The sequence below is a fragment of the Alligator mississippiensis genome, chromosome 13 (genome assembly GCF_030867095.1).
Source record: "Alligator mississippiensis isolate rAllMis1 chromosome 13, rAllMis1, whole genome shotgun sequence".
Lineage (NCBI taxonomy): Eukaryota > Metazoa > Chordata > Crocodylia > Alligatoridae > Alligator > Alligator mississippiensis.
Window position 1 is genome coordinate 50,335,097 of NC_081836.1, and position 20,530 is coordinate 50,355,626.

Sequence of the window (20,530 nt, forward strand, 5' to 3'; positions counted from 1 at the left end):
TGGAGAGGCCCAGACCCATGAATTGTGAGGCCTTTGGGGGTGGAGAACATGCCTGACTCTTCCTCTGCAAAAACATCCTTCTTGGGGAACATCTCTCGCGCAGGCATCTCCGCAAGGGCCCTCTCACAAGGAGAAAAGCCTCCTCGCCCCTCTGCTCTGCATGCTGTTCCTGTGCTTGTCACACCTCCAACTGCAGTCACCACCTCGCTCTCCACAGGCAGAGACACTTACTCAAGCCAAAGCACCCCGAGACCTTCCTTTCCTTGAGGGCACATCAAACGTGCTGTTTATTCGGCACATGCATGTCGCACTTGCACTAAAATAGCCCGTGCAGCTTGGCCCTGAAGGTGCCAGGAGCAGCACAGACATATGACACATGACATTCCCTTTCCCCGCGCCTAAGCAGCTACATGCAGCGCCTCCAACCCCAGGCACTCAGGACCACCTCATGCGCCGACCCCATCACATCTGTTTGCTCTGCAGCTGGCTGTACGAGGGAGCCAAAGTCGCCTGATGCACGGAGGTACGAGCGCCCCAGGCGTGTGGAAATGCCGGGGTGCACAGATGCAAGCAGGCTTGTGCGTGCATGGTGCTGCCATCTTAACGGAGGCTGGCAAACCGCTCGCCCCACATTTGTGACTGACGCGGATCCCTGCGGTGGCATTAAAAATACCCCCCTGCCCAGGCATGCTGAGCTCTGGTATTCAGCCCAAATCACCGAGCCTTTCCTCTCTGCACCGCTATTTTGCTGCCCCCGGGGCCTGATCCTTTGGGTCCTAAGCAGCTTACATACACGTGTCTCCTCTTGACATTGTGGTTGCGGGAAGACAGGGAGGTCTCCCAGCTTGCAGCACTTCTGCCTGCTATACCGTAAAACTCCTGAGAGAAGCCCCTTCGGAGTCTCTACCGCTTCTGCCTAGTAGCAGCTCATCAATCCTACCGTATTGCATGCGGCTTGAAGTTCAAGTTATTTCTACCCAAACCTTTTCTGTTTATAGCCAGAGTTTTAATAAACTCCATAATCAACAATATGGTATCGATGGTTACCGGGTCCTCTTCATTGTCCAAACACAGTGGGAATTTGTAAAGAGGATTTTAAAGCTCATTACAAACCTGGATAAGTCTTATGATCCCTGCTTCCCAGATGATACTGGGTCAGGGGCTTGTTCAAGGCCCCCTAGGCCAGCGGTTCTCAACCTTTTGCATCTTACATCCCACCAACCATTTTGTCAAATGGTCCCACCCTATGTTACATTCACTGGGGAACAGAGAAAGGAGAGCTTTTTTCTGCTTATTAATGAAAGCCAACAGGAGGTAGTTCACCAGAAAAATGTAACAGCCCTTTCCACGTGCACTAAACAGAAGCCAGAAAGAAGTAGCTATTGTGAATGGGTCACCACCACTAGCTGTGTAATTTCACACTGAAAAAACCCTGTTGCTTACAAGTGCAGACTGGCCACAACATGGAAAAGCCTCTCCCAGCCACCTGAGCAGGCTGCCGGCTAAAGTGGGCTTCTCCAGAGAAGCAGAGCAACTTTACCAAGCTCAGGGACCCAGCCCTGCCCCTTTAACTGAGCCCTTTATTAATGTGATCAGGCATGGCTCTCACCCAACACCAGACAACGGTTTTCTAACCCAGCTGTGACTACACCAGAACCATACTGCAGGCTGCCTTCCCCTATCCTGTGACAACCTGGTATTAAAAATCCCCCATGCCAAGGTACTCTGGGATCTGATATTCACTCTGGATGTGGGAGCTCTGTCTCTCTGCTCCATGCTAACTTCAAGCAGCCACAAGGAATAAACCCAGCATTACTGGCCCCATACTGTGAGTGGGCACAAAGAAGCTACAAGCTGCCCTTGAACTCTGAGCCCTAGGTGTGTGCGTCCACATCAGGTACACCCACGCCTGGGACTGCAGTCCACAGCGGGAAAGTCCACCGCAGGGTTTTAACAGGGTGCATAACCTTGGGACACATGAAGACCAATGGCATTGGCACCTGGGCCTTAGAGCTTTGGAAACTTTAGCCAGCCTGGTTCTCTCCGTTCCAAATGGACACGACTTCTGCTTGGGAGCAGTGCTGTACCTAGACGCCTGGTGGTCCTGGCCAAACTTTTAGTATTGCCTGAGCCAACCCTAGGGTGGTGCAGGACACAAGGCAAATCAGCCTGTGCGGGGCCCCCTTAACACTGCATGGGGTCATGGTACCCCTGCAAGGGGTGGCTCTCCGTGCTTCTTCCACGGCACAGGGCTGAGCCGCCAGCTCCAGGCAGGCCCCATGGGAGGGGCTGCAGGCACTCCGCCCGGCTCCGCAGGGCCCCTGCAAAGTGCAGGGCCTGGGACGGTCGCCCCGATCCACTGTACCCTAGGGACGGCTCTGAGTATTGGGCCCCCTTCGCCAAAGATAATGATTTTTTTTGTTGTTGCAAAAGTCTTTATCACATTTGTGGTACTGATGTATTTAAATAGTTCATTCTCAACTGACAACATTGCCAGTCCCATATATGCACAATATTAAAACTTTTTTTTTGCAATTGTGATTTTTTTCCCCATTTTTGGGCTCCCTCTTTGTCTGGACCCTGGGCAGCCACCCGGTTCGCTCATGCCTGCGTCCAGCTCTGCTTGGAAAAAGGGAAAAAGGAGCAGGAAATGAAAGCCAATAAATAGCCAGTTCTGACTCCTTGATCTGCTGCCTCAGCAAATGTTAGAGTAGCCTGGAGGGTGCTCTAAATTATGCTATTTCTATGTCTTTACAGGAACCATCCTACCAGTTGAGGGTACTTGGAGCACTTAAGGGTCCAGCCACATTTCCTCCCTGCTGTTCTCACCCTCCCCTGTGCCTTGGGCTGTTCAAAGGAACATGAAGGAGCCAGATATGCTGGCTTGACACCTCCCCTTGTTACTGGGAAAATCCCAGCAGGATTTTCTGCTCCCTTCACTACCCGAGCTGTGCAAAAGGGGGTGGCGCGAGACAGAGATTCTGGCTCAACATATTGATGATGTTTGACATCTTTGACATGACATCTTTGGCCCTCAAGCTGAGCACCACTGGCCTAGATTGGCAGGTAGTTTTTCAGTTCAAATATAGTCACAAGCCTAATCACAGAGAGACTAAAAGCCTGGTGTCGATATACAAAACTCTGCATCTTTTTTCATTAAAAGTCTAGGCTAGTTCACCCTGGTCTAAAATTGGGAAGACGTAGTGCTCTCGGGGGTCTAAAATGTTGCTCGCACGGTCGACGCGACGCTCAGCGACGAGGAAGCGCCGCCACAACTCGGGATTTCGTTGGCCAGTCGCAATATCCAACGAACGGTTAAATCCCCGGCTCCTGAAAGCAGACACCGGGAAACTTTTGCTTTTAAGGACAGATGTTTCCTTCCTTCACCAAGGATTTGAAAACACCAACCATCCGCCAAAAACCCCAAAGCCTTTAGGTTAGGAAGGAGGTGATTTTCGTGACTGGGGTCACAACTTCTGCACGCGGGAGGTGGGCGACAAGACGAAGACGGGACCAGCAAGTCCCAGCGCCAATTCTGCGGCTTTCCTCGCCTGCCCTAGCCTGGAGGTTGCTTCTTTCTTCCCAGGAACCTTCCCAGGGACCTCGCTTGCCCTCGCCCAGATGTGGCAACTGGACACGTGCCTTTTTCTGCGGCCTTGCGGGTTGCGCAAAAGCCCCCGGGGGCGGCTCCAGGAGGAAGTGCTTGCAAAGCAAAAGAAACTGAAACCGAAACAGGCAGGGAGGAACAGGCCGGGGGAAGGGAGGTGAGGTGGGGGTTCCTCCCCGCCACGAGCCAGGGAATAGTGTAGCAGAGGCTCCGACGACCCTCCGCCGGGAGCCCCGCGCGCTTCGCCAATGAGCACGGCGCCCGACCGCGCGCGCGCTCCGCCAATCACGAGAGCCCTCACGCTTTCTCCCTACCTTCCACATGAATGAACCGCGTGGGCGTGGCCTCGTGACGCGGCGGCGCCGGCAGGGGCGTGGCCGCGCGACGCGAGCCGTGACGCGTGGTTCCCGGAAGCGGGGCGGGCGCTGGTTGGCCGGGCGGGCGGGCGCGGGGGGCGGGGCCGGTGCGGGGCGGGGGGGGAGGGGGCCGCGCTTGTTGTTGTTCCCGGGACTGGCTCGCAGGGAGGGCGGCTGCGGAGCCCGGCCCCGCCGCGCGGGTGAGGGGGGCGCGGGGCGCGGAGCGGGGCGGGGGTCGGGCCCGGCCGGGCCGAGCCGAGCCGCTGAGTCAGCGCGGGGCGCACGTGGCCTGGGCCCGCTGGATGCGGGGTCGGCCCCGCCGCGTGACTCAGCACGGGGCGCCCGGCCCCACCCGGGGCTCTGCTCCCACGTGGCCGCGGGGCCCGGGCTGGAGGGGGAGCACGGAGCCGGGCTGGGGGCTCAGTACCAGGGAGAAGCCCCCTCCGGAGGAGGGTCCCCAGGGCTTGGCCCCCGTGGCCTGAAGAAGCCCTCGCCTGTTGCACAAAAGTTGGGCGGTTTGGGAAGGGGCGGGATGCTGCCTGGCCGGGGTCCGCCTGGGTCTCGAGAGGCCGGCGAGACCCCGGCTGTGCTTGGGTGGACCTTGGGGGCGCTGGAAACGAGCCAGCGGGTCCCCGGTTGTGCCCTGCGCGCCGTGCTCGGAGACGCGCCCGGGTCGCCCTGCGTCGGGCGGATAGTAGCAGAGGGCGCGTTGCTGCGGGAGAGCGATGGAGCAAGTGACTTCTTGGTGGCAGGGATGGGAGCGACGGCCCGGCAGACCGAGGAGGGGCCGTGCTGGAGGGGTCCCTGGCTGGCCGGTGGGGACGCAGGCCAGCCGGGGACGAGGTGGCTTGCTGGAGGGGACACCTGCCAAGTAGACCGGTGGGGTTTCGAGACCGCGCCCTCCGCAGAGGGCGGGTGGGGCTTCCTGAGAACCGCTTTTCTCCCCCTGAGCGGGTGGTGGGGTGGGATGTTAGCTCCGTGGGGGTGGAGAAGCCTGGCTTCTGCTCCCTTCCCCCCCGACAAAGGAGTGGCACTAGTGAGAGAAATGTCCAGGCCGCGAGGGAGGGGAAGTGAGACATGTCTGAACTCTAGAAACATGCCATGGTCAGTTGGAGAGAGAGCTCCTTCCTCCTCCTCCTCCTCCTCCTCCTCCTGTGGCCAAGGGGTGCTGGGACTCTGCTTCCCTGGGCTGTGCGGGGTGGAGGAGAGGGGACTCGTTCTCCAGCTCCTGGAGGAAAGCAGGCCGGGACAGCTCCACTTAGGAGCAAGCGCCCTTTGGGGAAAGTGGCAGTGCAGGAAATGGAAAAGCTGCCATTCCTTCTCTGCCCTCCTGCCCCCTTCCTAGCTCAGCTCTGGGGGCCGGGGAGAAGGCAAAGAGGTGAGAAGCCAAAATGCCCCTGTGCCACCAGATCCAAAGCTGCACGTCTTATTATTGGAGGTTCGGTCCCTGGGCGCTTGGCATGTGCAGGCAGGGGCACCCCTGCTCCCACGCCAGCCCAGCCAACATGCTGTGCCGCGGTCCTGCAGTGGCTTAGTATGGAGGGAATTTACCTTGCTGCTTGCTCACTGATGGAGCCGGTGCTTGCTCCCTGCTCTCTGTCTCTTCCGTGTATACACTGTAATGCAGAGTAACCTTCCTCCCGCAGTCACTTCCTAAACATGATGGATGCTCCGGTTATCCAATGGCCGTGCCTAGCATTGGCAGCACCGAGGGGAGGGAGGATTAACCCTGTTTGTACCTATCCTGGTGACAATATGGAGGATGTTTTTTTCAGGGAGGAGATGGTTACAGCAGGGAGAGGGCTTGTGGGTTTTGGTTAGCAAGATGCTCCACATACTTTAGACTTTGGGGCTTTATTCCTGCACTTCGGGCTAGCTGTGTTAAATGATCTTGGGGTAATTCATATGCAACCTCAAGAAGTATTTTTAAGTAAGGCTACAAGAGGTCCTTCATATTGGGGAAGTTTCACCTATGTTCTTTCCCCAACCTGTTGCAGCGGTAGTGGTTTAAACCTGTGTCTGGCTTGAAATAACTAACAGAGTTTAATGGTGAATGAAATAAAGCCTAAGCAGCCGAGTGTTTATAATGGCTTTCTGAAGCCCCCTGGTTTTGCACTGAAACTTTGTAACAGTCGGATGTTTGGGAGGGGAAGCAGGGACAGCTGGAGCTCTTGGCCCCCCAGGCGGTATGGCAGGCAGTCAGGGCGGGTGGGATAAGTGCGCTTGCAGCTCGTTTGAGTAAATATGCAGCTGCGAAACTCTCCAGCAGTGCTGACGCTTGCAATTATCAGGGAATTTCAGGCTCAGCCCCCCATCAAGAGGCGCAGGCGGTTTATGCTCCTTTCTGGGCTGTTGTTTCAGGCTATCTGCAAACTCGGGCAGATATTGCTGCATCGCTTTTTGCTGCTTCTCTCTTGTTTGGAAGGCTGTCTCACTGTGGGCCTGGGATGCCAAAAAAACTTTTTTTTAAGTAAATGAAAGCAATTATCCTGCTGCTCAGCTCTAAAACTGGGCGCATCCTGCAGCACGCTTCGCTGTCTCGCAGTCTGGGTGCCTGAATAACCATCCTCATGTCTGTCATCATTCACATTCACATGGAGGTGGAGGTTGGACTTAGTCCACGGGGCTCAGGAGAATTCACAAGCCCTCATCTCAGTTCTGCCTCTTGGCCCCATAGAAATCGCTGACCACGTACTACCTTGATTTCCCCAGGTCACAAAAGTACTTTTTCTGTGCTATGGTGATGTGGGACTTAACTCATTTTTGCAGTGTATTTTCGTTTGATCACTTCCATAAAACGCACTGTGGGGAGGAGCGCTGCCCTGTGTCTGCTGTGTCTGAAGCTGTGAGCAGTGTATCCGACCTCTTCAGTAGCTGCCGTTCCCCCTCCCTCTTCCCCCCCTGTAAGTCCAAGGTCTCTGTAATGTGACACACAGGCACACTCTCATGATAGCCTGAATCGGCCGCTCTGTAACCATAGGCTCTCTGCAGCATCTGACTAGGTTGTTTACCAAAGCATTGAAGACTGTCTGATCCCTGTCCAGGCTTCCCCCGAGAGAGCCTCCGAGTCGTGTCCCGGCAGCTCTCAAATTCTGTCTGAAGGTTCCTGAATCTGTTCTTTGCTGGTGGATGCTGGTTCTGATCCATAAGGGAAATGGAAAGCTGGCCAGCTGGGCGAGTTTAGTGTGTAGAAAGTAAACAGTGACTCACCCCTCCCTGGTCTCTTCTCTGGGCTCATGGAGAATTGACTGCTTTGCATGTGTTTGCTGTCTCCTTGATTCACATCATCAGCATCCCCCCGCACCCTCCCTTCATCCAGATGAACGACAAGTGTCAGTTTGTCTTGCAGAATGCATGAGGACTGCTGAAGCAGGGGGAGGACCCGGGGATGATGGGAGGGATGGTGCTGTCTGCATTTCACACTGCAGCGTGTTGGAAATCCATGTCAGGTCTCCAAGGGGCAGAGGCACAGAGCTTGGGGCTTAAGCATCTGCAGTTCCCTTCACCTATAAGACCTGATGTCCTCCTTGGTGGCCACATTCACGCGGCCAGCTTTGGAGAAATGGTCGGCTGATGTGACCATCTCGCGGGTGTCTCCTCTGGTGTGTGGCGGTGCGATTGTAAGATCTGGGTAAGTGTGTGCTGCTTTCGGGGTTGAAATGCTCTGTGTGGACCAGGAGGAGGGTGGGAGGTTCAGGCTTCTGGCAGCAGCGGGAACCAGGACTTGCTGCCTAACCTCCAATAATCTGACCGCTCATTGATGGCTGCTTGGAGCTTGAATGTGGAGGGTCACCAGTCTTTTGAAACTTTTTGCCTTTATGTCCCTTAAGAAAGGGAAAGAGGGCCAAGTAGCTTGTGGGTAAACTGGAAGTGTGGATAGGTTGCTGACCAGCTGCCTTACAAATCGTCTCACTGTGTTTTGGACTGGCTGGAGGCAGTACTGCTGATTTAAGCCTCTGGGCAGAATGGAGATTCTTGATGTGATGAGTTGTACAAGACGGAGAGACCTCTACCATGCAACCATCCTGGCATGGCAGTGCTCCTAGGGAGGAGAAAAGCGGTCATTGGCCCTTTTGGGCTGAGGATTGTGCATCTTCACATTGCTGTCCTTGCCGTCTCGCGTGTGTCTGAATGGAAGCTAAACGCTGATGGGGCTTTCTGCTGGATAATTTTGTCCTGGCCACTGTTCCATTTTGGGATAAATGGGTTTTAATGTTCAAGGCTGTGTACAAATTACTCACAAGTGCATCCATGCCTGCTGTGAGGTAGCAGCTATGACTGTCACTAATGCATTGCTTTGTAAAGTGCTTTGGGAGCCCCAGCATGTGAGGAGTGCTATTTAAAAACTGATGTAGTCTACTGTGCTCTTCTTCCTTGCAAGTCATCTCACATCGCAGTGCACTCCTGCCTCTATCCACTAGTTAGGGCTGTCTATCTCCCCTGTCTTGAGCTGCCTCTAAGAAAATTAGTAGGGGTTATCAGTGGTGCCAAACCAAAACCACGCAGCTTGGAATTCTGTCCCGGATTCTCCTGACAATGTTGACAGTGATAAGGGGAGGTGAACAAAGGTATTGGGAAGAGTGCCAGGGGATCATTTTCGTCTAAAAACATGACATCACTACAACAAAAGCACTTCTTAATACTAAAGATGCCAATCTGTAAGCCCTTATCCCCTCATCGGGGGCACAGAACTGTCTGCTGTTCTTGTATGATACTCAGAAGTGTGCCAGGCTGCTTGCAAAATAAAGATGTAATGTGGCCCGTGCTCTAAAAAGCTTCCATGCTAACTTTAGATATGATGAAGCAATTGCAATTAAGAAAAGAAGGGCAGGAATAGGGCAGAGAAAGAAAAGGGAGCTTCAAAACACCTCTGCAAGCTGTGCAGTGGACATCCCTCAGTGTGGAATAGTTGCATCTGTTTACCTTTTTACTAGAAGGGTTCGTCTTTGGATTCTAAAGATAGGAAATGCCACACACTGTAATATATTTAACTGCTTGTGGGCGATAAATGGACAGTTTTAATCAGTACAGATTGTAAGTATTTTTATCCTCGCTTTACAGATGGGGAGATTGCGTCATATTTTAAGAAACCAACCCAAGGCCACAGCGGACGTAATTATTGGTCAGGATTATAACTCTGAGTGCTTGTTCCAGGTCCTGTGTTTGGACCCTGCCTGCAGGCTGATTTACTTTATAAGATGATGAGTCTTGGATGAATGGTCACCGAGTTTGTGATTTTGATAGATCTTATTTGGATGCTCTCCATAGCGCCGTGTTAAACTCTGGCGGGTTAGGGGTAGGGTTAGTGATGTGTTTTGCAAGTGTCAAAGGGGCATGACCCAGCCTCTGGGACATACTGTTCCTGAATAGCCGCTCTTCACAGGAGAGGCGGCTTGTCTGGATTGGCGTTTCTCAACCCGAGGGTTGGAAAGTGGGTCTCAAGAATATATGAAAGGGTCAGGAACAAACTTAAAAAAAATGGATTCTCCTTTAAAAGAGAAAAACATGGGAAACTGCGACTTTTCCCTTGCAGGCTGGCAGAGCTGCAGCCTGCGAGGGGCTGCTTGGGACCCCCCCATGTCCCATCCACTGGGGAGTCAGGGCCTGGGGCCAGTAGGTCGGGAGTGAGGGGCAGCGCATTAAGACTGGCCATTGATGTTTCCAAATGGGCCCTGGTACAAAAAAGGTCGAGACCCACTGGTCTAGATGCCAATCTTGCGCACAGTCTGCTGCTGACCCAATGGTCCCATTTTGCACAGGTGCCAATTGGGAACGCGGGGGTACCTGAGTCCCTCCTTCATCTCTGTCCCAGCAGCGACTCTGCTGTATTGCTGGGCCTCTCTAATGCGAGCTGGTTCTAAGCCATTTCAGACAGTGCAATACCTCAAGTACAGCAGCGTGTCAGCAAAATGGCCCTTGAATAAAGAACAAAGGAGGTAAGGGAGGTGTTCAGTACCAGTGACCCCCAGAGACGCAGGGCCAGGATAACGTTCTTCTGTTTCTAATTTCTGTTGCTGTTTTTGAATTTCCTGGACCCTTGTCGGCTCGTCAGGTGCCGACAGCGTGGTTGGCGGCGTGTGAAACGCAGAGGACTCCAGGGCCTCCCTTGAGGAACTTGCAGTGTAAATAGGCATTGCTTCAGCAGCCATCAGAGACACAAAGCAACAGGTGACCAGAAGGGGGGTTTGTCACATGGAATCAGAGCCGCTTCCTATTGCAGCTGTGTTACTTTGGGTGGCAGGCTCACCCGCATTGCAACCCCCGGGAGGGAGTCTCAGCCCTCCACGCTTGTTTTCCACCGTGTTTTACATGTCTTTCCATCTCCGCACAGCCAGCAGCGTGTTCAGTTTTTCCATCGGCTGGTGCAGAAAGCGCTTTGAAGACACGCCGGGTGAGGATCAAAAGGCTTTTTGTGTAATCGGTGGGTGTGACCGAGGCGTCCCCCGCCTCCCCCTCCTTTTTGACTTTCCTTTTCCGGTTTTTTGCTTTGCCAAGTGCCGCCAGTGGGACTCCAGTGTGCCCCTTCCCTTCTAGGGCCGAGGGGGGGATCCAGCGGGTTTCTGGTTCTGTGGGAATGCGAGCTCTCCAACTCTGTAAACAGCTGGTGACTCACTTCATAGCTATGGCACCGACTGACTGCAAGGCCCGAGGCTGTGTGTGTGTGCAGGGAGGGGGCTACAGCCTGTTTCCTTTCTGCACTGCCTGCACGCTGCTTTCCCCGTTACTCATTGGGATCATTTGGCCAAGACCAGGAGCCTTTCCTTCCTCCTTTGCGTGCTAATGTATTCGTGCCTGTGGCTCGAGTAGGACAGCGGCAGGGGTGCGTGCTGAATACCAAGCGTGACGGGGGAAATGAGGGAGAGGTGGTCCAAAGGGGGAGAAGGGGAAGGCATCTGTGTGGGGGGGACGTTTGCCCCTTCCTTTGCTGTCTATGCAAAAAAACCAGAACTTAACAGGGCATGAAGGTCAGCATTTGGCTTCCCCCTTTTCTTTCCTCTCTGCAGCAGGTGACAAGTGCCCCTGCTGGGGTTGCACCATGCAGACTGTGAGAACCGGTTACCATTTGTCCCAGGCAGTCTTAGCTGCTCTGACCCGAGTCTGCTGCAGAGGAGGAGAGGGACGGTTGCTGGAGATGGTGTCCGGGGCGGGTGGTTAATACTAGGCACGAGCCTGGGCCCGGTGCGATGCTGTGCTAAAGGCACCGCACACCAGTTGCTTTAAGTGGCCCATTCATCACGAAGTGTCTGTCGCTGGTCTGGCTCGCATGCTGCGTGATGGGAGGCAGTCGAGACGGGTGGGGGAGAGACCAGCCGGGAGATGGAGCACTGTGCTGGAAGCCAGATGAAGTGCTTTAATAAAAAGGCGCTCAAATCCAGGGAAATTCCTCTACTCTGCACTTGTTCTCACTCCTTGTTATCTTGATTTTTGTGTGTGTGTGTGAGAGACATGATGATGAAATGTCTTGACTGGTACAGTTCAAGTACAAGCTGAGCCAGCATCCCTCCGCCACCCGGCTCCTGTCACCCTCCACCCCACCTTCGCCACCCCTCGCTGCTGCCCACCCCGGGGTGTTTGCAGACATGAATGAGTTTGTTTACTCTTTGACGACCTCGTGATGTCTTTGCACAGACATGACCTGAAGTCATTATTGCTTTTGGGCTTCTCTGTTTCCATGGCGACTGTCTCAGGGTTGGCTACTTTCCCAAGGTCACCATGGCAACTATCAGAAGGGAATCATGCTTGGGATGCTTTGGCTGGATTTTTCATGAATGATTAGAATGTGTGACACGACGCAGACGTGGAATTGGGGAGGGTTGGGGTAGGAGGGGGGGGGCGAACTCCCGCCAGACAGTCTGTGTGCGCTGTGCGCCCAGCGCCGCCGCAGCCTTCCAAATCCGCTCCAGCCGCTCCTCGGGAGGGACGGACTCGGTGTCAAAGCCGAAGCCCTCGCGCCCGCCCCGGCTTCTGCAGCCAAGATGCTGGGGAAAGTGTAGGGCGATGCCGTGATGTCACAGTGCAGGGCCTTCGGCCGTGGTAGGTGCAGAATGAGCGCTTGCTCCGGCAGTGTCGTCGCTCCGGCTCGGTGGGCGTGAAGGTTCGGGAGCGAGGGCCAGCGCCGCGGCCTGAAGGGGTGTAGCAACCCGCCGAGGTGAGCTTGAAGGGCAGCGTCTCATCAGGGCGGAGGGGATGTGCCTGGCCTCGGCAGGTCCCCTCCTAGCTGAGGTGGGAGAGCATCCTGGAGCAACAGTCTCGATCCCTGGGGAGATGCCAAACTCATCCCTTGTTTTACCAATTGATTTTTGCACCACTCTTGGGGGTTTTTTAGCCATGATTTTTGGGGTGCAGGGTGGCTTGGAGGGCAGGTAGTGAGAGAGGTTTTTCCTCTCTGGGCTGCCATTTCAAATGTAGGCTAGGTGAATGCAAAGAGCAGCTGCCATCCTCTAGATCTTTTTGGTGTCTTGGGAAGCAGGCCGCTGGTCCCAGTCCAGTTCCAGGTGGATGGACCTGGATCCCCCCAAAGCCTCCATAGGGAGCCGAAGGTCAGATTGGGTCCCAGAGACTGAATTTCTGGACAAGGGAAGGCAAGGTGGCCTGCTGGGTACCATACACTGCCTTGCCAGCATAATAGCTATACACAGACGGGCAATGGGCTCCCTCCTCCTCTACCTGGCACAAATGTCACCAAGAATTTGGAAACCTTTGGGGCTTTTCAGAAAGCTGTGTTCACAGGGCACCTGTTGGCCATGCATGGGAGCCCTTTTCGTACATGAGCGGACAGCGTGCAGCCCTCTGAATCTCGCCTCCCATCCCAGAGGATGATGAACGCTTGTGTGGCCCCCTCTCTTTGCCTGGTGCTCCAGAGATACGGTTCTGCTAGCTTGAAATGTGTGTACACGTGTTGGTGATGTTTCATTCTCTACTCTTATTGTAACCTGAATTGTGTTTTTTGTTTTTTAATTTTTTTTTCCAGTTGCAATTTCTGAGCAGTTTTGTCCAGGCGACTGTGCCCAGGTTATGACGACTAATCCCAAACCAAATAAGGCATTAAAGGTATGGTGGGAGAGTGGTGGGGATTACACAGGGTAAATGGGATGGTTGAAGGGGTCTTGCTCTAGATGTGTACATTGCTGTCAATGGTGCCCACCCCGTGTTCTGAGAGACTGGTACGTTGGTGCCGGCATATCTCTTGGGTACTAGCAGGGTGAGCTCAAGAAAGAAGAGTAGAGGGGAGTTGACTGTATAATGGGGGAAGACTGAAGTCTCTGGGAGAGATTTCTAACCAGACTGCATTGGAAACATGTTAACAGCATACTGGAACAGATGTTCCTGGGCCCAGCAGTGGGATGCTGCTACCATGAGAAGGATGAACGCTCGGAAAGGTCTTGCCTACACATGTGTTCAGGCAGGAAATGCTTTATAGGCAGACTCACTTCACAGCTTTCTTGCACACTTTACTCTTGTGTGTGCAAGAGTAAAGTGAAAGATGCTTCCAGCGTCCTGGAGTCTCCATCAGGTAGCTCCAGAGGGGTAAAAGCAACACCTGAGGCATTCTACAAATGATTATACTAAACTAAAAGTTTTTTAAAGCTTGAGGGGGAGGTAGTTCTGCTGTGGATCTTGTATTACTCCCCTGTGCAGAAGTCCAGTAAAACCACTTCAGATGGCATTTAAACAAGCCAAACGGGGGGGTAACTTTTGGTCCACACTTGGATGGGAGACCTCCAAAGAAAAGCTACAAGATGCAGAAAGTAGCATTGATGGTCATTCACTTCCTCCCTGAGTGTGTCCTGATTCCAGCCTAAGGCTGGAAGGCACAGTGTTCATGAAGGGGCAGGACCAGGGTAAATCCCGTGGCACATTTCAGTTCAAGCCTTGTAGCTCAAATAAGGTAACCATCACTGTCACTGCCTCACCATAGGTGTAAAGTTGACCCAGAACACTTTGCAGTGGTGTCTAAACCCTGAGAATATGATGCTGAAATATCTGCTATGGTGGCTGCATTTCAGTGGGATGCCTAGTCTGTGACATGCTTGGAGGCGCCAAATAATCAGGTCTGCATTCATTACGAGTAGCAGAGGTGTCCTCTTGTTTTTGTCAGGAGGGCTGTTAAGTAGCTTTTTCATCCACTGTATTGCTGTGCAATTGGTATTTGCAGGTAAAGGAGGAGTCGGGAGAGAATGCCCCAGTGCTGAGTGACGATGAACTCGTGTCAATGTCCGTACGGGAGCTGAACCAGCACCTGAGGGGTCTCACCAAAGAGGAGGTCATCCGCCTGAAACAGCGGAGGCGCACGCTCAAGAACAGGGGCTACGCCGCCAGCTGCCGCATCAAGCGCGTGACGCAGAAGGAGGAGCTGGAGAGGCAGCGGGTCGAGCTGCAGCAGGAGGTGGAGAAGCTGGCCAGAGAAAACAGCAGCATGAAGCTGGAGCTGGACGCCCTGCGTTCGAAGTACGAGGCGCTGCAGACCTTCGCTCGTACTGTGGCGCGAGGGCCCATCACCCCGACCAAAGTGGCCACCACCAGTGTCATCACCATTGTGAAGTCAGCCGAAATCTCATCCAGTTCTGTGCCATTTTCGGCAGCGTCCTAGTGCCCTCAGCAGGGGAACCTAGCAGCCTTTCAGAGGGGAGGGGGAAAGGGCTCTTATGCATCGTCCCGGAGTCCTTGGTCACTTCAAGAATTGGCATTGGTAACAAGTCTCTCTTCCAAAAGTGCAAAAAAAAAAAAAAAAAGAAAAAAAAGAAAAAGAAAAAAAAAAAGAAGAAAGAAATGTCTACAAAGGGAACTTAACTGGCTGCTCCTCTGTGAACTCAGCGGCTCTGTGAACCTCTCGTGGCCGGGATTTGAGCTCTGTATGTAGTACAAGTTTCAAGGCTCGCTTTGTCCTCCCTGCTCTTCCCCAAACCCCTGCAGGCTGTGGGCAGCTTTCCAGCTGGGAGAAGATAGCTGACGAGCCTCTGGAGCTTTCACGAATGATGCTCAAAAGCCAGGAAATAGATGGACTGTAGGAATCATCATGTGAGGAATGTGGAGAAGAATTTCCTTTAGTGGCATCCAGCTACCCTGTGAGAAGTTACTTCACCTTCCACCACCACCACTTCCATCTGTAATAGCAGTGGCAGAGAAATAAGCTCTGGAGCAGATTTTGTCCTGCCGTGCGTGGGTGTGGATGGGTGGGCGGCATCGTACAGAGGGCAGTAGGTCTGGGTGAGACCACACCAGTTAGGAAAAACTTTGTCTTCATCCCACACTGATTACGAGTTTACATGATTCAATACTTCCTTCACCCCACCCCACCCCTAACCTGTGTGACTTACAAGAACTAAATTGTAGCCTCTCTTATACAAAGCCAAGTCTTCAATAGCTCTTTCCCTAAGATGTGCCTGTAAATTGGGTATATTTATGCCACGTATTTCTTCCAGATAATCCACAATCTTGTAACAGTGGCTTTTTCAGGGTTTCCTGAAGCTTAAGACAAGGAATCGCAGGAAATGTGGAGAGAGGTGGGGTAAGGGCAGTAATTTTGGAGGTATTACTGGACTGAAGCAGAATTGATTGCAGGATAGGAGCTGTTCTGCTGGGAATCAGCACTGTGAAAAGAGGTTTCTATAGAGCATGATACGGAGATGTTTTTAAAGCACTGAACCAGAGGGGCAGTCACCTACGGGCAAGAAGCTGGTGGAGACTCCTCTACTTGACAAAGGCAATGGTGGCCGAACCGCCTCTGCCTGAAGTGAACACTTCAACCTCATAGGCCATGTTCACTGGTCTCTGCCAGCCAGCGATGGGCTATAGGATGCTGGGTAGGGAAGAGGAGGAGGGGTCCTTCAACAGCTTGGTCTGTCACTAAGGCAGGGTGCCAAAGAGTAAAAGACCTTTAGTGGTTTGTATTGAGAGGGTTAAGGCTACCTGTGTGAAGATGACCCTTGAAACTTGACACTTTTTCTTTGGGCAGTGGTGTCTATGAATTATCCCAAGAGATACGCGAAGGGCAGGACTAAAATGGGGGTAGATAAGTAGCACTTATGGTTCTGAGGAATGATTGAGAAGAGGGAATTATGGCTCAGCAGTGGGCAGGAAGCGGGAAGCCAAAGGGAGAAGATTCTGCTGTTCTTTAATGGGACTGAGAGGATGACTGCGCTTCCAGGTCAGCATAAAAATAGCTACGTTGGTGTTTGGTTCGACACAGGCAAGAAGAGGGGGAGCGTTTGGCATTCTGTGGGGGTCAAAGACTTATGGGGTGTAGGATGCCTGTTCCAATGCAGGTTAGAAGAGGGTGAGATTGCTGAAGTTGGAGATGAGGAGAAAAAATGGCTAGTGCTCAAGAGAAGAAGTGTGAAGTAGGTTAGGGTTCCAAAGGAAAAAAGTGATGGATGTAGTATGTTAGCAGGAGGATGCTCCTGGCATTGACCAGGGTAGAAAAGTAGCCCGCTAGACCCATGTAAGATGTCAGTCAAGAAGTCCTCTCCTGTCTTGAACAATAAGAATGCAGAATTTTAGTAAAGCCCTCCTTGTCTACAGAAGTAGTAGGTAGTTCATATCTTCTCACTGGAGTCTGGGTTTTCCGAGAGAGTCCCTTAGTAAAATAGATAGAGGAGGAGGAACCTTGCACTTGATTCTTATTGGGCACGTCTACATGTGCATCAATGTGCTGTAATTGCGGTGCATTGTTTAGTACCTGTAAGAATGGGTACTAACTTAATGTGCCTGTAATCAGTGCTACTGTGTAGTAGCGCCAGCACATGCCTTTTAGGTGACGCTAATGCGCAGCAGGCTAATTACTGCTCACCAGCGCATTAGCACGGCTTTCACTGTGATGCGCTAACGCACAGTAGAATGAGTTTACTGCAGTTCTAGCATCTCATGGAGATGCGCCCATTCAGTCCTAAACACCTGCGTTCGTGACTTTACTGAGCCATAGAGGCTGAAGTGTAATGCTTCCCAAAGGCTTGGGACCCCACCAGATTAAGTTTCTACTGGAGGGGAGGAGGAAGTTTTCTAAAAGTGACTTTTCAGCAAATATAGTGTGGGTGACACATAGCATTACCTCATTTCTTTTCCCTCCCTCCTTATCTTCTAGAAGGCAGATCGATGTCCTGTGTATCAGTACCCATTATTGACTCCCCCAGCAGAAGCTGAGGAAGAGAAAGATGTTACTGTTGTTCCCTGGTCCCTTTTCATGTTCTACAGCTCAAGAATAGTTAGGTGCCTCTTAAAACAGGCAGAATTTAGATTCCTAGCACTGTTGGGGCTTTAAATTAAATATAACATTTAAAACGAATGGCCAGTAGACTTGGGAATGCCCAAATGCTTCCAGTTTCTTGAATGTCTCCAGAGCTCCGTGTTGTTCCTGAATAGATAGGAACACCCATCTGGGCATCCCTGACTACACCGGGGAAACGAAATCCATGAAACAAAGAGGGCGATGGGTAATTAAGTGTAGTTCTGTGGGGTCTTCTTGCTGCTGGAATGAGAAGAGAAACATATCTGAATTCTTTAGTGGCACTTCCCTCGTGGCCAAGTATTTTCCATTTCTTGGAAGGGTGCCAAAGGCTCGTCCGTGTGATTGCTAGTTTCGTGCTGCTGCCGGCACGTAATCTCTGGTCACTCTATTAAGGACAAGAGGCCTGGGTGTTATTAAAGCTGTTGATACCATAGCCATGGTAGGTAATCCATATTGGATATCAAAAAGGACCACGTGGAAATATTTAAAGAGAGAGAAATATATATATAAATATATAATTATATACATTTTATCGTACAGATTTTTCGTAAAAAAAAAAAGACGAAAAAAAGTTTTGTTTTTTTTTTTCCAAGTTTGATACTGTAAATCTTTATTAAAGGAAATTTCCAGTCCAGGGCTCCTTGGGTGGCGACGTGTGTGTGCGCGCGCGGGGAGGGAGGGGGGGAACAAGGCACCCTGGCTAGCTTCCTCAGACGGATCGGAATTGCAAGATAACGTGGAGGGAGGAATGACCTGAAAGCTGCTGCCCGTGTTAAGGACCCAGCTCCCCTCCCTCCTCGCTCGAGGGTGCTCCAGCTTGAGGTGGTCCCGTTTGCATTCCTCCGGGGTTTGGGGTTCAGTTGTGTTTGGGTTTTGTTCTGTTTTGCTTTTCCCTTTTCTCCGTCCTACGCTTGCAAGTCTGACACCCAGGGCGAGAGCCGTGTGCCGGGGGAATTTGGCCGCTGCCTGTGGAAGCACTAAGGGGGGAGCCTTGCCAAGGAAAGTGTACGCCTCTTCCATTGCTCCTTCCACACAGCAGTATCTCTTGCTGGTTTGTACCACGAAGGGCTCCCTTTCTGACTCCAGAGGTGCTTTTCTCTGCCCCTTTCTGCTTGTCACATCAGCCTTAGCACTGCAGTGGCATTTGAATCCGCTGCTGAACCCCAAGCCTAACATTTCCCTCCGCTACCATCCTGTGCACAACATGGGAGCCCCAGTCTGGGTGGGGAGAAGGCTAGGAGCAGCCTGCGGGATGCCCCCCTGATCCACAGTTGGGGCATCCTGGGGTGTTTGCATTGGGCAGTAACAGGAGGCAGCTCTTCTGTTTCACATGCATTGTGCTCTCCTTTGGGAACAGGCACTGCATCCCTTTAAAGGCAGCTTCTGGACCTTTTAAGCAAGTCAGTGTCTCTGCCCTTGCCCAGTCGTATCTTCTGCCTGAGGAAAACAGATGCAGGGAGCAACAGGTTAGCTGCTGTGCAACATCACAGCCTCCTGGGACAGGGTTTTGGGGGAGCGGGGGGGGAAGAAATGGAGGTGGATAGTGAGCGGGGATAAGGGGTGTCTGGAAGAATCACATTGCTTGAATAGCAGGGGGCATTCATGCTATACAACTCAGAGCCCGGGAAGGAGGTTGGCAGCATTCTCCCTCTCAGATCATTTAAACTTTGTTGTCATGATTGTTTTTATTTAAAAAGGAAAAAAAAAAGACAAACTTTTGTAATGTGGGTTTGTTTTCCCTTGTCGTCTGTACTTCAGTCTGCTGGGGTGTTTCCATAGATGGTGGATCCTTTGCTTTCATTTTGTTTTTTAAATGATAGAGGTCTTCTGTTTTTTGTTTTGTTTTTTATCACCAGCTCCTTCTATCCTCTGTGGTTACTCAGTAATTTCATTTCAATATTTATTTTTGTGCTGCTTTTTTATTATAAAATAAATTATTGATATACCAAGTAATGTGGATTCCTGTTTGTAAGGCGTATAGCCCTGTGTATGTGTCCATTACTTTCTCTTGACAGCCACACCGTAATTTATTGCTGTAAATTTAGCTGCAGTGACTGGTTTTTGTACCTTTCCAATAAAGCATTTTCTGGTTTCAGATTTGCTCTGGTGTATTGTCAGCATTTCGGAGCCTGAGTTGTTCTTCACTGGAGTATTTCTCTTGTCTTAATCTCTTTTAGCCTGTACAGCATGTAGCCCACTGGGGCCTGCTCTTTCATTCTGTTAATGAAAGGCGGTTCTTTAGAAGTCAGTCTGGGTACGTTCAGCTGTGACTCACACGGACTGTCGGCGAGAATGAACTTGGGGCACATATGACAGTGGAGTAACATGATGTAATCATTTTGCTGGTTAAATATGTGCTACTGCATCCCATCTCATAGATTTAAATACTTCTATGGTGCAGTGAGCAAGAGCATACTCCATCCTGGTGCTATCGCTGTTCTCACTGACCTGGTGACCTGGCCATCACCAAGTGTCACCTGCTTTTCAGTAGATCTCTTCCCCGTGCACTTGTTTCTGCTGCATGACTCACTTGAAATGATGTGCATCTATATGCAAAAAAGATGTAGTTTGGAACTGAAAAAGAGATGTGGAGTGGTTTGTGAGACAGCAGAACTAATGCATAACAAGACATATGGGCTATAGCTTGGTGGGAGACTTCCCAGCAACTAACAAGAGGTGGTACTTTCTATCACAGTCAAGAGATCTTAATTAAGTGCTGAGACTGCTGCTGTATGAGATGCAACCAGCTCAACTTGCACTGCAGATTCTTTCAAATATATAGAGTCCTACCTCCTGTGTCATTGTAAAGCCCCTTCATTTTCCCCATGTGGATACTGATGGATGCCTTAAACTTGTCACTAAGCCTGTTTGACTTCTGATCCCTATTTTTCCTTTGTTCATTTGTTCCTTAGCTTTAAACAGAAAGCCTGATACTGGAAGGTCTGATTAGGAGATTACCTCTCCATTCAATCTACACCCTATGCCTATGAGATAGTTAAGGTGGAAAGTAGAAGGAAACAGGATGGCAAGTTAAGGGAATTCAGGGACATTCAAATAAAGGCACCAGTAAGAGGCCCAGAAGTTTTAATAGCAGACAGAAAAGCACTTTATTAGGTAATTATGAAGGATGTGACATGAGCTAAGCTTGTAAGGATTAGCTGTAGATGCTATGAATCAGGAGACCTGGAGAAGCCAGGTGGTAGTTGCACTGAGTGAGGTAAGGAGGGATTTAGAGGATTGACATTTTCTTGTGCTGTGTGTGGTGGGCAAAGTAGTAACAGGTTCAGAGACTGCCGAGAAAAGAGCTGTCAAGACTGCCAGCCTGAGAGACTAGCAGCAGCG

At 51.7% G+C, this 20,530-nt stretch overlaps 2 protein-coding genes across 8 annotated transcripts in view; one reads left to right on the top strand and one right to left on the bottom strand.

Annotated features, from left to right (window-relative positions):
* LOC102572123 (lysosomal alpha-glucosidase-like) overlaps positions 1-5,595 on the bottom strand; it is a 21,940-nt gene extending 16,345 nt beyond the window's left edge. Inside the window, exon 1 of one of the 3 annotated variants that reach the window (XM_006274763.4) lies at positions 5,515-5,595. The gene's annotated coding sequence lies outside the window, so the exon portion shown is untranslated. Of the gene's footprint in view, positions 1-793; positions 863-3,921; positions 3,940-5,514 lie in introns of those variants that run through there. The other 2 variants (XM_059716381.1, XM_014610696.3) reach the window with 2 other exon arrangements.
* Positions 4,084-19,283, top strand: MAFK (MAF bZIP transcription factor K). Of its 5 annotated transcripts, none has more exons than XM_059716391.1 (3): positions 4,084-4,163; positions 12,935-13,014; positions 14,120-19,283. In XM_059716391.1, the coding sequence occupies exons 2-3, from the start codon at positions 12,979-12,981 to the stop codon at positions 14,552-14,554; spliced, it is 471 nt and encodes a 156-aa protein (XP_059572374.1). In that variant the 5' UTR covers positions 4,084-4,163; positions 12,935-12,978; the 3' UTR covers positions 14,555-19,283. The 5 variants fall into 5 exon arrangements, with proteins under 5 accessions (XP_059572374.1, XP_006274826.1, XP_019350258.2 ...); XM_006274764.4 differs by lacking the exon at positions 4,084-4,163 and adding an exon at positions 5,611-12,112; XM_019494713.2 differs by lacking the exon at positions 4,084-4,163 and adding an exon at positions 5,611-10,384.
* Positions 19,284-20,530: the final 1,247 nt, after the last annotated feature.

Coding starts and splice junctions, on each gene's coding strand:
- MAFK (XM_019494713.2), top strand. CDS start 10,156: ATGGAATCAGAGCCGCTTCCTATTGCAGCTGTGTTACTTTGGGTGGCA. Junction 10,385..12,934: donor AAAGGCTTTTTGTGTAATCG/GTGGGTGTGACC, acceptor TTTTTTTTCCAG/TTGCAATTTCTGAGCAGTTT. Junction 13,015..14,119: donor AACCAAATAAGGCATTAAAG/GTATGGTGGGAG, acceptor TGGTATTTGCAG/GTAAAGGAGGAGTCGGGAGA.